Below are 17,953 nucleotides of genomic sequence, written 5' to 3'. Positions count from 1 at the left end.
ACCTCCCCGGGAATGTAACTTTAACCAGCCAAAATTGAATTTCCTGGTCAACATTAGGAGATAATCCCCCATAGACCCTTTCCCCTTAGCAGGGCAATCCTGCCTAAATAATACATTCCTTGCTAATAATTTTTTTTTTTTTAATGCACTCTCACTGCCTTTAGAAATCTTTCTTTTTCCAAGGAAACAGCTCAGTACAGCTCCCCTCTACTTGCTAAATGGGATACTACCCAATTCATGAATCATTTAATAAAATCAATTAGATCCTCAAATTTACTCAGTTGAATTTTGTTTTTTAACAAATCAAGTTAGAAAACTATTGTTTCTCAAACTTACCAGTGTATTTCTGCCTCTGGGGTATTGCTCTTGCTATTTCCTCTACTTGTTCATTGAAACAGACATTTATTAAATGTGTGCCATGCCCTGGGTAAGCACTGAGGATACACAGATGAGTAGAAGAGTGCCAGAGTGCCAATCCTTAAGAAGCTCACAGAACTAGTAGGGGATGTAGAAATAGAAACAAATTATTATTTTTTAAATAAACATGAGATTGTCTTCAAGATGACATGCTTTTTTTTTAATGTTCATTCATTTTTGTGAGAGAGAGCGCACACACAACAAAAGAGAGAGCATGAGTGGGGGAGGGGCAGAGAGAGGGGAACAGAGAATCAGAAGCAGGCTCTGCTTTGACAGCAGCAAGCACGATGTAGGGCTCGAATTCACTAACCATGAGATCATGACCTGAGCCGAAGTCGAATGCTCAACCAATTGAGCCACCCAGGTACCCCAAAATAGAAACAAATTATTAAGAAAATGTGGAGAAGACAACAAGAGAAAGCACCTATTTTTGCCAAAGGATTAAGGGAAGACATATTGCTAGAGGTGAACAGAAGCTCAGCACACAAAGCAGAAGGACAAGAAGGATATCCCAGGCAGCAGGAACAGGATATAAGAAGGCAAAGAGGTTTATAAGGCTAGAGGCCATGGAATAGCAAGAGACAATGCTGGAAAAAAATAGGTAGAGACCTGATCAGGAAAGCTGTTGGATGGCATGCTAAAAAATGTAGATTGTGTCCTACATTTTCTTATCCATACATTCAATAAACATTTATTGAGCACCCACTATGTGCCAGGCACTGCATTAAGTGCTCACTCCTCATTCACTGCTGGTGAAAACATAAAATGATGCAGTTGCTTTGGAACCTTGAAAACATTATGCTCAGTGAAAGAAATCAGCTGCAAAAGACCACATATTGTACAATATGATTCAATTTACATGAAATTTCCAGAAGAGGCAAACCTATAGAGACAAAGAGTAGGTGAGTAGCTGCCTAGGGATGGGTTGAAGGAATTTGGAGGAAATGGAGGGTGAATGCTAGAGTAAGGGAATTCTTTTCAGGATGATAAAAATATTCTAAAATTGATTTTGGTGATGATCACACAACCCTGTGAATATATTAAGAGCAACTGAATTGTATACTTTAAATGTATGAACTATATATGTGAATTATATATCAATAAAGCTTTTAAATAAGTAAAACAGGGGAGCCTCAGTGGCTCAGTTGGTTAAGTGTCTGACTGTTGATTTTAGCTCAGGTCATGATCTCACGGTGGTGAGATGGGGCCCCACATTGGGCTCCACGCTAAGCATGGAGCCAGCTTGGATTCTCTCTCTTCCTCTGCCCCTCCCCTGCTCGTGTGTGTGCACTCACTGTAAGTAAGTAAGTGAGTAAGTAAATAAATAAAATAAACGATAGACATAATAAACATGTTAGAAGAGTGTATGCACTTTGGAAAAAATAGGAAGAGCAGAATAAAGGGCATCAAGAGTACTGGAGGAAGGATAGTTTGTAGCATTAAATACAGTGGTCAGAGTAGGCCTCATGGAGAAAGCAACATCTGAACGAAGACATGCAGATGAAAGAGTTGGCCATGCAGTGGGTTTGAGGAGGAAGGGAGGACTTAGAATATACAAGAGGCAGATGTCCTAGGACCTAGTGATTAGATGGGGGAGTCCTAGGATGACTTACAGTTTCAAATCCCTGGAATGCAAGGACGGTTCAACATATACAGCAGATCCTAGACTCCACCAAAAAACTGTTGGAACTAATAAACAAATTCAGTAAAATTGCAGGATAAAAAAAATCAACATATAAAAATCAGTTGCATTTCTATGCACTAATAATGAACTACCTGAAAAAGAAATAAAGAAAACAAACTCACTTTACAATATCATCAAAAACAATAAAATACTTAGGAATAAATTTAAGCAAAGAGGTAAAAGATCTGTACAATGAAAACCATAAGACTTTGATGAAAGAAATAGAATACACAAATAAATGGACAGACATCCCATGTTCATGGATCAGAAGAATTAATATTGTTGGGGCACCTGGCACCTGTCTTAGTGACAGGGCTCAGTCAGAAGAGCATGTAACTCTTGGTCTGTGGGTCATGAGTCTGAGCTCCACATTGGGTGTAGAGATTGCTTAAAGCAATAAATTTAAAAAAAAAAAGAATATTGTTGGAATGCCCATACTACCCAAAGCCATCTACAGATTAAAGGCAATCCCTATCAAAAACAAAAACAAAAACAAAAAAATAAATAAATAAATAAATAAATAAATGCAATCCCTATCAAAATTCTAATGGCATTTTCACAAAAGTAGAAAAAGAATCCTAAAATTCTTAGGGAAGCACAAGAGACCCCTAAATAGCCAATGTAATTCTGAGAAAGAAGAATAAAGTTGGAGGCATCACACGTCCTGATTTCAAACTATCCTACAAAGCTATGGTAATCAAAGATGTATGTTACTGGCATAAAAACAGACATAATAGATCAATGGAACAGAATCAATGGCCCAGAAACAAAGCCACATACATACAGTATATATATATATATATATATATATATACATATATATATATATATATATATATATATATATGAGCCAAAAAGACAAGAAATAACAAGCGTTGGCAAGGATGGGGAACAACCCGAATGAGGCTGAGAGGAGAAAAGGCAAAGTCTTCTCTGGGAGAAGTCTCAAGGAGATGAGCAAAACTGAGGGCTGGGTTCTGCTAAGTAAGTGTTTTCACTGAGCTACCTCCTTGGGCTGGAGATGACTGAGTCCAAACATGACTCTATAAGTGTTTCCCGAGCCTTTTCTTTACCAACGGTGCAGTCATTGACGCATTCTATCCTGGACACTTGGTCCTGAGACTATCTACATGAACTATATAGAGGTCAGAGGTCACTCTGGCCACTTCCCAGCCTGAGATTTCCTTCCTCCTCTCCCCATTTAGAGTGAGCTCTTCTCCAAGGGAAGTTATTTATATTTGTGAATGGGGCAATGTAAGTATGAGGAAAAAGGAGAAGCTAGGGGAAGAGGAAACAAAGGTGTAAGGAGGGTGTGGGGAAGTAGGCCATGTCCAGGGGCTCCAGGAAAGCAGAGATGATTTAATCTCTGCCTAAGCACCCACTAGGGTGTCCCTCCTTTGTTCCTCCCTCCCAATTATCAGTCTCCAGATTCCATTCCCCAGCCCAGGTCTTAGTGACAGGGCCCCAAGGAGAAAGCAGGAGGGTTTGGAGCCCAAGAATTGACCTTTCTGGTTGCCTGGGGATCTGGGTAAATATAGGGTCCCTAACCACTGGCATGGATATTAGAAATGTAAATATCAACTACTGCCCCTGATTGGTTTCTCTGCAACCCAGAAACCCAAAAGCAACCAGCCATGATACTCTGTCATCTATCCCTCAGTAGAGCAACCATAAAAACCTGATACAGGTGTGAAAAGGAGGGAAGATTAGCAATCCTCAGTGTTAAGCTGTCTGCTAAACTGGGCTTCCCTAACCAGCCATTGTGCTTGTTGTGTGCCAAAGACTCTCACATATAAATCTGGAGATGTTTCAGACTTCCGTGATTTTCCTCTTTAGCAACAGTGCAGAATGTATTTCATTTGTCAGAACACTAGTTGATATCAATGAGACTACCTGGCTAATTCCCTGCCTACTTTTCCTTTTTTTCCTTTCCAAGAATCTCTCTGCATGAGCTCCTCTGCCCCCAACCCTAATTTTGTGGACACCATAAAATCATGAGAATGGATTCTGAGGCCAGATTACCTCGGTTCAAATCCAGACTTTATTATTTACTTGTTGTGTGGCTTGGGGCAAGTGGATTAACCTCTCTGTACCTGGCTGCACATCTTCAAAATGGGAAAAGGACAGCTCAGTGATTTGTTGAAAGAGTTAAATGAGTTAACACAAAAAAACACTGTATTATTGTTAGATATTATTAGTATTATTTTGGTTGCTGCTGCTTTATCAGTGCCATTCTAGGCCTTTCTCTATAAGCCCTACCTCTTCCTCCAGAATTCAAAAGAAGATTTCACCATGAGAACTCAAACTGTCTGGTGCATTCAGCCACCACTTTTTCATAGTATGTGAAACTCCATGTATTGCAACGTCCTTAATCATTTCTATCAGCTCTTTATCACCATACTGGACCATGCTAGTTCACCCTGACTTTCTTCAATCTCAAGCAGAGGATCTATCTCTCTGCAATATAGTGCACGGCAAAATAAGAGGCAGCCTTTATTCCCTCCTTTCAAATCTTCAGACCTGGGTTTGTCTATAAACTCCAATCAGTCTAGTCATTGATCCTAAGAACAAGTCTATAATCAGTACATGGATTCATGGACTGATCCACCACAACATTCTTTCTTCCCCTATTGGGCATACAGACTAGATGTCAGTCAAGCCAATAACTGTTTATCATTATAGATGCCACTATGCACCCACCATAATGTTTTAACTGAAAAAAAGTTGACAATGTCAAGTGTTGGCAAGAATATAGACAAGCAAGCATTCCCAGTGAAAGAGTAAATTGATTCAATCAATTTGAAAAAAAAATGGTTTGCCCTTATCTACCCAAGATAAAGATCCACCTTCTTATACTAAAAGATTCCCCTTTTAGGTACATAATAACGATGGCAACAAACTATGTGCATATGTGCATCATAAGATGTGTTCATAGCAGCATTATGCGTAATAGCCAAAAGCTGAAAACAACCCAAATATGCACCAACAATAGAATGGATAAATAAGTTGAAATATGTTCACACAACAGAATGCTATACAATGACAAAAATGAACAAACTACAGTTATACACAATTAGATGAACGAATCTCACATATATAATATTGTGACACAAAAGAACTTCATGTAGATTCCACCTACCCAAAGTTATAAATAGGCAAAAGTAATCTATGTTGCTACCAATCAGATTCATGGTTACCCTTGGGGAAGAGAGTGGGGTCAGAGATTGAGGGAAGTATTAGGGGGTTGTCTGCAGTGCTGGTTAATGTTCTATTGCTTGACCTGTATAGCTGTAACTTAAGTATTAATTTTCTGAAAATTCACTGAACCATCCACTTTTGATCTGCATGTTGACTCAAATTAGAAAAATAAAAATACTTCTAAAAAAACAGAACAAAGAAAAAGAAAAATACTTCTTTAATCAAAAGAAAAGAAAAGAAAAAAAAAAGATGGGCGCCTGGGTGGCTCAGTCTGTTGAACACCTGACTTCATCTCAGGTCATAATCTCACAGTTCATGAGTTCAAGCTCCACATAGGGCTCTCTGCTGTCAGGGAGGAGCCTTCTTGGGATTCTCTGTCTCCCTCTCCCTGCTTGTGCTCTCTCTCTCTCTCTCTCTCTCAAAAATAAATAAACATTAAAAAAAGAAAGAAAGAAAAAAGTCTGAGGCAAATCACTTCTGCATTTGCTTGCAAAATTCTTAACAAGAGCAATGTGCATCTGTACAGTGTGCAAAACCCCACATAATAAATCCTGTCATGCATTTAGTACTAGGAGAGACTTTGTCTTTTCTAAGTAAATAGCATGCTACTGATTATTTTTAAATTACCTAGTTCTTGATATTATCTTAGAAGTTCAAAGCCAAATTTAATGTTCATAGTTAATTCTCTTAGTCTTTTTTAAATTAATTTTTAATTAATTAATTTTTTAGAGACAGACAAAGAGTGCAAGCGGGGGCAGGGGAAGCAGGAGGGGGAAGGTTAGGGAGGGAGGGAGGGAGGGAGAGAGAGAGAGAGAGAGAGAGAGAGAATTCCAAACAGGCTCCACACCCAGCACGGAGCCCAACAGGGGGCTCAATCCCACCACCTTGGGATCATGACCTGAGCCAAAATCAAGAGTCAGATGCTCAACCAACTGAGCTGATCAGAAGCCCCTCTCTTAGCCTCTGTAGACAGCATTTTTTCTTCTCTCTTCTATCACTTTGATTTTCTATTTCTTTTTGTACTCCTATTTGCATTTTTTTTTTTTTTTTAAATACGGAACCCTTCACAAATTTGCGTTTCATCCTTGTGCAGGGGCCATGCTAATCCTCTCCGTATCATTCCAATTTTAGTATATGTGCTACCAAGCGAGCACTCAATTTCCATTTTAATATCCTTAGTGTATATGTGTCTTTTACTTTAGGTTACCTCTAACTCTTTTTGAAGATGTTCCATATGTCCAAGAATAAATGTTAACATTCTCCAATCTCAGCCTCATTCCAAAAAGTGACTTAAGTTCTGCCAAATGGGAAAAAATTAGCAAATACTCCAGCAAAAGGCATTTTTTTTTTAATATCACACTTCATTTCATATCATTATATAAGATCCCACAAAGAGAAGGAAAAATGTTACCTGAGGAATTCTTGTTTGGGACTATATGTCAGATTTCAAACACTTCTTGTTTAACAGCCTTTGGAATTTTCCTTCTTCTCTGTTCTCCACAGACCAAGTGGGAAGTAATAATGTAACTATTAAACCCTGTTTACTGGCCAAGTGAGGGAGGGAGGGAGAGAGAGAGAGGGTGAGAAAGAGAGAGACAGAGGGAGAAAGAGAAAAAGAAAGAAAGAAAGAAAGAAAGAAAGAAAGAAAGAAAGAAAGAAAGAAAGAAAGAAAGAAAGGGAAAATTTCACCACTCCCCACTGCTAAGAGCTTGCTTGCAATGGGAAATGGGGTGGGGTTGTTGGGGGTGGGGTTAGGGCAGGACCCAAACTAGACTACCAAACTTTAGCGACACAATTCTCACGATTTAATTAGAGAAGGCCCCTTTGCTTACCCACAGTTTCACAAACTTACCCCACAGCTACCACGTTAACTATGAAAGAGTTGATTTTCACCAGTGTCAAGAAACCCAGTTTAGGAGCATACCCAGAGGTTCCTATTTGCAAGTATAAAACCATCCTCAACTTTTAAACAATATTTTTCCAAACAACAAAGAAATGAAGATTTAAAAGCAGAAACAAAAAGGTGATGAAATTTTCTTCAGGAATCAAAGCTGAAAGATCTTTTAAGAAAATGAAAAATTGGGGGGCACTTGGGTGGCTCAGGCAGTTAAGCATCCTACTTCTTGATTTGGGTTCAGGTCATGATGTCATGGTTTGTAAAATCTAGCCCCAGGTCAGAATTCTCTTTCTTCCTCTCTCTGTGCTCCTCCCCAGCTCTCATTTTCTCCCTCTCTCAAAAATAAATAAATAAACTTTTTTTTTTTTTTAAATAAAAGGAGGGGTGCCTGGGTGGCTCAGTCAGTTAGGCGTCCAACTACGACTCAAGTCATGTCCTGCAGTTCATGAGTTCAAGCCCCATATGGGGCTCTGTGCTGACAGCTCAGAATCTGAAGCCCGCTTTGGATTCTATGTCTCCCTCTCTCTCTGCCCCTCCCTCCTTGCACTCTGTCTCTCTCTCTCTCTCTCTCTCTCTCTCTCTCTCTCTCAAAAATAAATAAACATCAAAAAAAAATTAAAATAAATAAATAAAAGGATGTAGCAGGATTGTCGCACAGAGTTGTGACACCGAGGCTTTTCTTTCCAGGAAGCAAATTTATTCCTGCCGGCACCACTCAGTCGGGTTCATACCTGAAGAACTGGGCCCCGAAAGTCCCGTGGCATAGTTTTTTTACACATTTTCTGTTTCTTTGTCTCCCATATATGGTAACACACACAAACATGTAGTCTGATTAAGTAGTCTCAGTTTACAAGGTCATGAGGGATGTTGTCACATAGGTGCATAGTCCATGTTACCTTCAAGTTTTTGGGGGGGGGGGTTCCCCCTCTTTTCTCTTTTGTTTTCTCTCCTTAGGGAGGGAACCCTACCACAAGGAAAGAAAAAATTGGGACACCTGGCTGGCTCTGATGGTAGAGTGTATGACTCTTAATCTTGGGGTTGTGAGTCCCAGCCCCACATTGGGTATAGGGATTACTTAAAATTTTTAAAAGTCTTTAAAAGAAAATTTTGAAAAAATCATTACCAAGACCTCTCCCCACACAGACCCCCTCCCCAACCCAACACACACACATCACTGACTCGGGAGTCTAGTACTGGAGACCTGAAAGGACTTCATGAATCCCACTGGGCAGTGGCCCCTTCCACTCCCCCATGCTGCCCACCCTCCACCTTCTGCCCTGCTTTCAAAACATCTCCCTCTTGTGGTAAGAGCCCGGGCCACTCTACTCCCTTGGGCCAAGCTGGCAGTTCTCACCAGTGTCATCCTTGCTCAGCTGGAGAATCAGATCTGTTATAACCAAAATGAAAAGCAGAAAGAAAAGAGCTTCCCTGGCCAGCCAGAGAGTTTCCTGATCCCTTCAGCCCCCACCCTCTGATCTAAGTTGGAATACTAAGATGTAAAAGTCTGCTGGAGGGGTGCCTGGGTGGCTCAGTCGGTTAAGCGTCCGACTTCCACTCAGGTCGTGATCTCGCAGTCCGTGAGTTCGAGCCCCGCATCGGGCTCTGTGCTGACAGCTCAGAGCCTGGAGCCTGTTTCAGATTCTGTGTCTCCTTCTCTCTGACCCTCCCCATTCATGCTCTGTCTCCCTCTGTCTCAAAAATAAATAAAGGTTAAAAAATTTAAAAAAAAAAAAAGTCTGCTGGAGTAAGGAAGAGGGGAACCTGACTAATTTAGGCAGAGCCCACTCAGATTGCCCATCTGAAATCAGCTGCTTGAAACCTGGGGTCTCGGCCTTCATACAGTCACACACCCTGCCAAAGAGCTGCAACTGCTTAGTCTTGGGGCCTGCAGCCAGGGTGTGTGTCTGTGTGTGTTAATAACCCCCCCTTTTTTTTTTAATGATTTCTTTTTTCCTTTTTTTTAAAGACAGAGTATGTGTGCAAGTGAGGGCGGCAGAGAGGGAGGGGAAGAGAGAGAGAGAGAGAGAGAGAGAGAGAGAGAGAGAGAGAATCCCAAGCAAGCTCCACGCTCAGCACAGAGCCAGATGCAGGCCTCGACCCCAGGACCCTGGGATCATGACCTGATCTGAAATCAAGAATGGGACGCTCAACCGACTGAACCACCCAGATGCCCCTGTTAATAACAGCTTTATTGAGATAAAATTCACATACCATACAATTCACCCTTTCAAAGTGTATGGCTCAGTGAGTTTTGGTATATTCACAGGGTATCTAGCTTCAGAACACTCTTCACCCTAAAAAGAAGCCCTGTACTCTTTAGTAGTCACTCACCATTCTTCCCCTCCCTAGCCCCAGGCAACCATTAATCTAATCTCCAGATCTATAGATTTGCCTATTCTGGATATTTCACATAAATGGAATCAACACACTATGTGGCCTTTTGTAACTGGCTCCTTTCATTGAACATATGTTTTCAAGGTTCATCCATATTGTAACATATATCAGTATGCAATACTGTGATTTATAAGAAATATTTTTCACATATGTTTGGTCTTCATCATGTTTCTGGCACACAGCTCCCAAAGCCCTTGAGATTTCCTGAGGGATAAAGAACAATGGGTACATCTTTCCTTATAATGTTTGACCTTTTGTCCTCAGTCTCTGAAATCACTTCAGAACCCTGAAAGTAAAAGGGGTGATTTATTATTCCTAACAAGCCCCTTTCCACCACAACTGGGTTTATGTTCATGAGATGACTTGGAAAGCACTTCCTTGGTTGCCTCAGAAATCAACCAGGAATAGAAGGTTGGAATTTTTAGGGGCGCCTGGGTGGCTGTACTGACAGCTCAGAGCCTAGAGCTTGCTTTGGATTGTCTCCCTCTCTCTCTGCCCCTCCCCCAATTTCTCTCTCTCTCTCTCTCTCTCTCTCTCTCTCTCTCTCTCTCAAAATAAACATTTAAAAAAAAAAAAAAGGTTGGAATTTTTAGTCCCACCTTCAGACCTCCAGGGAGGAGTAAGGGGTTAGAGATAGAGTATAATCACCAACAGCCAATGATTTAGTCAACTATGCCTACATAATGAAGCCACCATAAAACCCAAAGGGGCAGGGTTCAGAGAGCTTCCAGGTTGGTGAACACGTGTAAACTAGATTCAGGAAGATCTGGAGATGGCATGGAAGTTCCATGCCCCTTCCCACATACCTTGCCCTGTGTATCTCTTCTTCTGGTTGTTGATTCATATCCTTTGCAATAAATTGGTAATCTAGTGAGTAAATGGGTTTCCTGGGGTCTATGAGCAGCTATAGAAAATTAATCAAACCCAAGGAGGGGTTTGGGGGACCCTCTGATTTATAGCCAGATGGGCAGAAGCACAGGTGATTACCTGGGCTTACGGTTGGCATCTGAAGTGGGGCAGTCTTATGGGATTGAACCCTTAACCCATGGAATCTGATGCTATCTCCAGGTCAGTAGTGTCAGAATCAAGCTGAATTGTAGGACATCCAGCTGGTGTCTGAAGAATTGGTTTGGATATGTGGGAACACCCCCCACCCACATTGGAATTGGTATTAGCACCCTGTCATAACTCTTCCCTCTTGGTTCTTAAGAAATCATGCTCTCCCAGCTCTCCTACTCATTCACATTGTCTTTTACTGGCTTCTCTTCCTCTACCCACTTTTTTTTTTTTTTTTAAGATTTTATTTTTAAATAATCTGTACACCCAACGTGGGGCTTAAATTCACAACCCCGGGATCAAGAGCCACATGCTTTACTGACTGAACCAGCCAAGCACCCCCTCCTCTACCCAGTTTTTAAAGTCAATGTCTTTAAGAGTTCTATCCTGGCCTTTCTTCTCTTCTCACTATACATACACATCCTCAGTCATCAGCTTCAACCCTGATCTGAGTGCTAATGACTTGCAAATCTCTGCCTTCAGTCCAGATCACTCCTGAGATCTAGCTCCTCATATCCAAGTGCCTGCTGAACATCTTCCACCTGGGTTCACCCATTCATTTCATAAACAGAATCCCTACTATGTGCTAGGTCCTACCAAATTACCGGAGATAGTAGAGGTGAGTAAAATAGACTTGATATTTGAAGTTTTAGGACTTACAGTCTTAGTAGGAAAAATAGACATTAAATATCTATTCCCACAAATAAATATATAATTACATACTAGTGGGGACTATGAAAGAAAAGCATAAGGTGCTTAGGGGGTATCACAGCGGTAACTCAAATTCAACTTTTCAAAACTGAAATAATGATGCCTCACTGCAATCTGATCCTCCTCGTTTTCATGTTATTTCCTATCCTAAATGTATTCAACAAGCACTCAAAGAATGTAGTAAGTGCCCACTAGGTGCCAGACAATCCCCTTCTCTCCAGTTGCCCAAGCCTGAAACCTGAGAAATCAACCTAGACCACTTCCTCATTCCCCACATCCGTTCAATATTAATTCTACCTCCTTAAATCGGTTATGTCCACCCAAATTCCTCCATCTCCACTTTACTGCCTTAGTTCAGGCCATAGGTATTCATCACCTAGATTCTAGCAACAGTTTCTGGGGATTGCTCTGCCTGCGGTTGCTCTCTTCCCTCTGATCTGCCCTCCACAAAAACACAACTTTGATTATGCTTCTCCCTGGCTTAAAAGCCTTCCATGGCTCCCCACTGTCTTCTGACCAATCCAAATTCCTATGGGGGAACAAGGCTTGATGTGTTTTCATTTGAATATGCTATTCTTTATTTTCAGCAGTCTGCAAGGAGAAAGCTAGACCCAAAGAATATGTAGTTTTATGACTAATAAGAAAACCCATATAATACATATATGGGCAGGTTACTTATCAAAAAACTAATGGGTTCACTTACAGTTTAGGTGGAAAAAATTTAATTTTATCTATGATATCAAATATATAGATTAAAAAACAATTGCAATGTCCCATAACATGTTTTATCAGCTTTGCGGCCATCATTTGCTTTGTGGTTCAAAGAATCACCTCTATATGATTAAACTAAAACTTTGCCATTAAACAAATATAGTGGTGCTCTTTATTACTTTTCAGTAGTTTATGATAACAAGAGATTGAACCTATCATAATTCAACTTAAATATGACCTTGGCCCCAACTAGATAGTCTCTCTTTACTATGCTCTTGCATCATCAGAACATATTCTCTAATATTCTCTTTCTTACCTTATTAAAGAGGAAGATAACTAGTATGGAGCGCTTCAAATTTTCAACTTACTTATTTCAACAAGATTATTTACTCCCAAGACTTCTCATCAAATACTGATATGATCAATATTTTATTTTAATTTTAAACAAAGCTGAACAAAAATGGAAGATAAATAATTTTTATTTCCACACTCCCTCACTTGGCATGCAATGCTTTGGCCATGGCTTGCCTCTCAGCCCCATCTCTCACCAAGCCTTCCCTTCAAGTCTGAGCTCTGTCCATATGGAACTACCGGCAGTTTCCTAAAAGTGCCATTCCATTTACAATTTTGTGCCTGTGCTCCCCGTACCAATCTTACCCAAGTCTTAAGGAAAATGCTGATGCCAATAGACAGCTGGTTTACAAATGCATCTGTAACACTTGATTACACTTTTTGATTTGTGTCTCTGGCCCCTACTAGGCTGTAACTTTCTCAGAAACAGAAACCATGCCATTAATTTTCCCCCCAGAACTAGCTAAGTGCCCAGTATAAATGTTCATTAACTGTGCATCTATCTACCAAATAAATCATCTTTTTTTACATGCTAAAAACACCCAGAATAACAATAGGAGTTGAACTGGAAGGAAAATCCAGGAGGTAAGTGTCAAAGTCTGCAAATAACTTTGGGAGACCTGGGACTGATGGGTTACCCAAAGAGGATGACAGTAGATGTAAGTAGTAAAAGTAAACAGGATGGTACCTAGTGTTAAGACTTGAAGGACAAAGGGGTTTTGCACCTCTGTGGATGAAAGCACAAGGGGAAACCAACTGAATGGCAATACTGCCTCCCAGTGGCAACTAGGATAAAAACCTCCATACCAGAGCACTTGCACCGAATAGCTTTCTCACACTGAGTGGTTCTGGCCTATGAAGTGTGCCAGGGACCTCTCACTTTATCTCATTTCATTCTCACGGCAACCCCTTGTAGAGACACAGCATGTAGCTTAGGGTTAAAAGCACAGACTGTGGATCCAGGCTATCTGGCTTTCCCACTTACGAGCTAGTGTGAACTTGGACGAAGTATTTAAATTCTCTGCGTATTTCTCAATCTATAAAATAGGGATAATATTAGTATCTACCATATAGGGTTCTTAACGAGGGATAACATTTTTTAAATTTTTTTAATGTTTATTTTTGAGAGAGAGAGAGAGAGAGAGAGCACAAGCAGGGGGCGGCGGGCAGAGAGAGAAAGGGAGACACAATCCAAAGCAGGTTCCAGGTTTTAAGCTGTCAGCACAGAGCCTGACACGGGGCTCAAACCCACAAACTGTGAGATCATGACCTAAGCCGAAGTCGGATGCTTAACCGACTGAGCCACCCAGGCGCCCCACAAAGGATAAAAGTTTTTTAACAATTCTATACATTACTCAGTGTTTACCACGATAAGTGTAGTTACCATCTGTCACCAACAGTGTTATTACAATCTTATGGACTATATCCCCTATGCTGTGACTATTTCTGTGACTATTTATTTTATAACTGAGAGTTAATACTTCTTAATCCCCTTTATCTATTCCACCCATCCCCTACCCACCTCCTCTCTAGCAACCACCAGTTTGTTCTCTGTGTCTAAGAGTCTGTTTCTTTGTTTGTCTTTTTGTTTCTTAGATTCCACATGAGTGAAATCATAAGGTATTTGTCTTTCTGTCTCACTTATTTCACTTAGCATTATATTCTCTAGGTCCATTCGTGTTGTTGCAAATGGCAAGATCTCATTCTCTTTTATGGCTGATTACTATTCCATTGTATGTGTCTATAAATATATCACATCTTTACCCATTCATCTATTGGTGGATACTTGGGTTGCCTCCATAACTTTGCTACTGTAAATAATGCTGCAATAAATATAGTGGTGCATATATCTTTTCTAATTAGTGCTTTCATTTTCTTTGGGTAGATACCAAGTAGTGGAATTAACGGATCATGGTATTTCTATTTTTAATTTTTTGAGGAAGTTCCATACTGTTTTCCATAGTAGCTGCATCAATTTACATTTCCACCAGCAATTCACAAGGGTTCTTTTTTCTCTACATCCTTGCCAACACCTATTTTTTCTTCTCTTCTTTATTTTAGCCATTCTTTTTTTTTAATACTTTTTTTTTAATATTTATCCATTTTTGAGAGAGAGAGAGAGAGCGCAGGGGAGGGGCAGAGAGAGAGGGAGACAGAATCCCAAGCAGGCTCCGTGCCATCAGCACAGAGCCCAATGCGGGGCCCAGACCTATGACCCATGAGATCATGACCTGAGCCAAAACCAAGAGTCAGACGCCCAACCGACTGAGCCACCCAGGTGCCCCTATTTTAGCCATTCTGACAGGTGTAAAGTAGAGGGGAAATTCTCAAAAGGGTACTTCACAGCACAGCAAATGTTATATAAATATTAGCTATTATTATCATTCCCTTGTTCCTGATGAGAAAACTAACCTTAAATAAATTGAGCATACAGTAGGAACTCAATAAATATAACTTCCTTTGCTTTTTTTCCCCTTATATCTTGGCCCCTTCAGGTGTTGCATGCCTTAGTGGTCCTGAAATTCAAATAGGGGACCCTCAAATATCCCAAAGAAGTCAATTCCTAAAAGTTAAGTGTTTAAGTGTTGGACTCCATTTCGGCTCAGGTCATGATCTTACAGTGGTGAGATCGAGCCCCATGTCAGGCTCCATGCTGAGCATTGAGCCTGCTTGAGATTCTCTCTCTTCCTCTGCCCCCTCCCCACCTGCACTGTCTCTCAAAATAAATACACACTAAAAAAAAATTAATAATTAAAAAAAAAAGTCCAGAGACAAGTGGTTCTGGAAAAGAGCACTTTTCACTCTGGAAAAGAGTGAAGACTTTCCCAATAACAAAATTCACCCAAAACAAAATGCATAGGGATTGTAAAAATCAACTAAGCTTTGTGCAGGAAACCAGATTTTAAGGAATATTCAAATAAGTATAGTCTGCCCAGAGCCTGCTTTTGACCACTTTGTCCACAGGAGCTGAGAGACCAGTGATCATTTTCAAGATTAGGCTAATAATAACTTACTAGAGATTCTATTTTCTCCTTTCTCTTCTATCGGTATTGGAAACATAAATTCATGAAAATAATGGCTTTCAAATGACATATTTTTGTGATTATAGACTGCCCACCCCAGTCCACATTTGCAATGAGGTATATCTTTACTAGGTACAACTGATTGGCAGATTTGCACATTAGCAGCAAACAGGCTCCTTTCCTACTCGGAAAGCTCTCCATGATATTGCAAGATCCCTGGGGTGTTCTATTTGAGAGACTGAATATACAAAGAGTAGCCAGATGATATATAAAAACAACAGAATTCTGAGGGTACCCGGCTGGCTCAGTCAGTAGAGCATGCAACTCAGGGTCATGAGTTCTAGCCCAATTTTGGGCACAGAGTTTACTTAAAAACCAAAAAACAGAACTCTGACCCACAACCTGAATAAGCCTACCCAGGAAACCAATCCCCTTATCTATAATAAACAGCTCAGGAAGCCAGCCTGCTATAAGTCAGACTTACAGAAGTCAGACTGCTGTCTCTAGTGATAGTTTAGGAAGCCAAACCAAAAGCCCTGTAGCAACTGGCCCGAAATGGTCAGGACTTGATTAATAAATGACAGCCTCCCTAGATTTTGTGGCCACTTCCAATTTAGGACCAACCAGAGGAAGCCAAATATGAGCCCCGAATCAATCACATAGAATGCCCCTGCTCCTAGTTAGTCCAACTACAGCTTTTCCATGCAAACAAGCCTGAAACCTTCTCCCCTCCCCCTCCACTATAAAGCTTTTCCACTCTTCTGCCTGCCTTTGACTCTGCCAAAACTCAGGTGTCTGCAGCTGACCTCCTTGCTATATAGCAAGCTCCGAATAGTCTTTGATTTTCTCATTAGGTTGGTCTTCGTTTATTTCCACATATCATACCTAATAATTCTATGAAGAATTAATTTTCAAACCCTCTTAAAAAAGATATTGGCTTACATTGTTCAAATGCGTTATTTCTAAGACATTCATACAGTTAGCGGAGAACATCATTTTCTCCTTCATCTTAAGAACCTAGGCTCAAGCGCTCACCTTTCTGCACAGCTTCCGGGAAAGGGGGCAGCTTCCTTCTACCCACAGGGGCGGTGGACCTAGTGTCGGTGCTGATAGGCAGAGACTGCGCCACGCCCAGGCCAACCCCCAAGAGAGAACTACAATTCCCAGCAGCCGGCGCAGACGCCCGGCCACGGCCACAGCGCGCCTGCGTAGTGACAGAAGCTCCGGCTGTGTGATTCCCGCCAATTCTTGTCGTAGTCCTGCAGACAGTGAGCCCCGCGCTCCATGGAGAAGTTTGACCCCGCCGAGCTGCCGGAGCTTCTTAAACTTTATTACCGGAGGCTTTTTCCCTACGCCCAATACTATCGCTGGCTCAACTATGGTGGAGGTGATGGAAGCCGGGAGCGGAGTGGGTAGTGGCTCGGAAGGGACGGTGAGGCGGTTCTGGGAGGGTACCTTAGAGTGACAATACGAAGTGCCTCCTATGCACTAGGCTTTGTGCCAGGCGCCTTCGCGCATTATCTCGAGACCTCGCCACCACCTCTGAGGTGTAAATGGGCCAAGATAGGTTAGGGTAACCAGCCTCCGGCCACAGAGAAAGGCCGAGCCGCTGCTCCTTCCTCTACCTGGTCAGACTGACATTCGGTGCCCCGTTTACCGGCCGCGGCGCCTGAACCAGGGAGATTACCGGGTCATAGCTTTAACTACAGAGGCCTGTTCTGTATCAGGGACAAGCGGAGCATCTGCCGGGAGAGGAGAGGTACTGACCTCTTCGCAGCTGAATTTATTAGTGCCCACCGAAGAGAGACAGATGGCATTACATATTTAAAACACTTAATGCATCTTTTTCTTCATTTTTACTTTTTCCTATTAGATGCAGGATAGTAAGCCCCTTCAAATTAGGAAGTCTTTTTTTTAGCATGTAGCACAGTGTTGAGCACACAGGCTTATTCAAAATATCTTCTCATTGGTTGATGTTATAATGCCCTGTGCTAAATAAAATACCAAATTAACTTTAAAATTGTATATTTATTTTGCAGTGACAAAGAATTACTTTCAACACCGTGAATTTTCATTCACATTGAAAGATGATATTTACATTCGCTACCAATCCTTCAACAACCAGAGTGATCTGGAAAAGGAGATGCAGAAAATGAATCCATACAAGATTGATATAGGCGCAGTATACTCCCACAGAGTAAGAAATCAATTTTTTATGTATTATGTTTCATTTTTTAAACCAAGAATGGGTTGGAGCCCCCCATTGTTTTGAGGTTACATTTTTAGAGTTAATTCTAGTTGAAGAGCCACACTTTATTTATCTTCTTGCAAGTAGATTGTAATATTTTTTTTGTTGTGTTCTTGATACTCTACATTACTGGTTGGAAATCATTTGGAAATGAATTGGTTGTATTCTCACTAGGACAAAAAAATTGAGTATCGGGCGAAAAAACTAAATGAGGGGCGCCTGGGTGGCTCAGTAGGTTAAGCATCCGACTTCGGTTCAGGTCA

At 41.0% G+C, this 17,953-nt stretch overlaps 2 protein-coding genes and 1 non-coding gene across 9 annotated transcripts in view; 1 reads left to right on the top strand and 2 right to left on the bottom strand.

Moving 5' to 3' along the window:
- HSD17B6 (hydroxysteroid 17-beta dehydrogenase 6) overlaps positions 1 to 16,584 on the bottom strand; it is a 45,725-nt gene extending 29,141 nt beyond the window's left edge. The window contains exon 1 of one of the 2 annotated variants that reach the window (XM_043564499.1): positions 16,478 to 16,584. The gene's annotated coding sequence lies outside the window, so the exon portion shown is untranslated. Of the gene's footprint in view, positions 1 to 5,556; positions 5,590 to 16,477 lie in introns of those variants that run through there. The other variant, XM_043564502.1, reaches the window with a different exon arrangement.
- PRIM1 (DNA primase subunit 1) overlaps positions 1 to 17,953 on the top strand; it is a 50,014-nt gene that overhangs the window by 6,243 nt on the left and 25,818 nt on the right. For 2 of the 6 annotated variants that reach the window (XR_006294713.1, XM_043564495.1), the window contains exons 1-2: positions 16,623 to 16,829; positions 17,482 to 17,639. Coding sequence is in view for 4 of the 6 variants with exons in the window: in XM_043564495.1 (XP_043420430.1) it covers positions 16,727 to 16,829; positions 17,482 to 17,639 (261 nt within the window). In the remaining 2 variants the exon portion in view is untranslated. Of the gene's footprint in view, positions 1 to 16,622; positions 16,851 to 17,481; positions 17,640 to 17,953 lie in introns of those variants that run through there. The other 4 variants (XR_006294712.1, XM_043564494.1, XM_043564498.1 and 1 more) reach the window with 3 other exon arrangements.
- Positions 6,348 to 6,453, bottom strand: LOC122474100. The gene has a single exon (XR_006294793.1). It is a non-coding gene; the product is annotated as a U6 spliceosomal RNA (small nuclear RNA).

Source organism: Prionailurus bengalensis, chromosome B4 (assembly GCF_016509475.1).
Source record: "Prionailurus bengalensis isolate Pbe53 chromosome B4, Fcat_Pben_1.1_paternal_pri, whole genome shotgun sequence".
Taxonomy (NCBI): Eukaryota; Metazoa; Chordata; class Mammalia; order Carnivora; family Felidae; genus Prionailurus; species Prionailurus bengalensis.
Note: the sequence above shows the minus strand (reverse complement) of the source record. Positions and strands in the feature narration are given on the sequence as shown.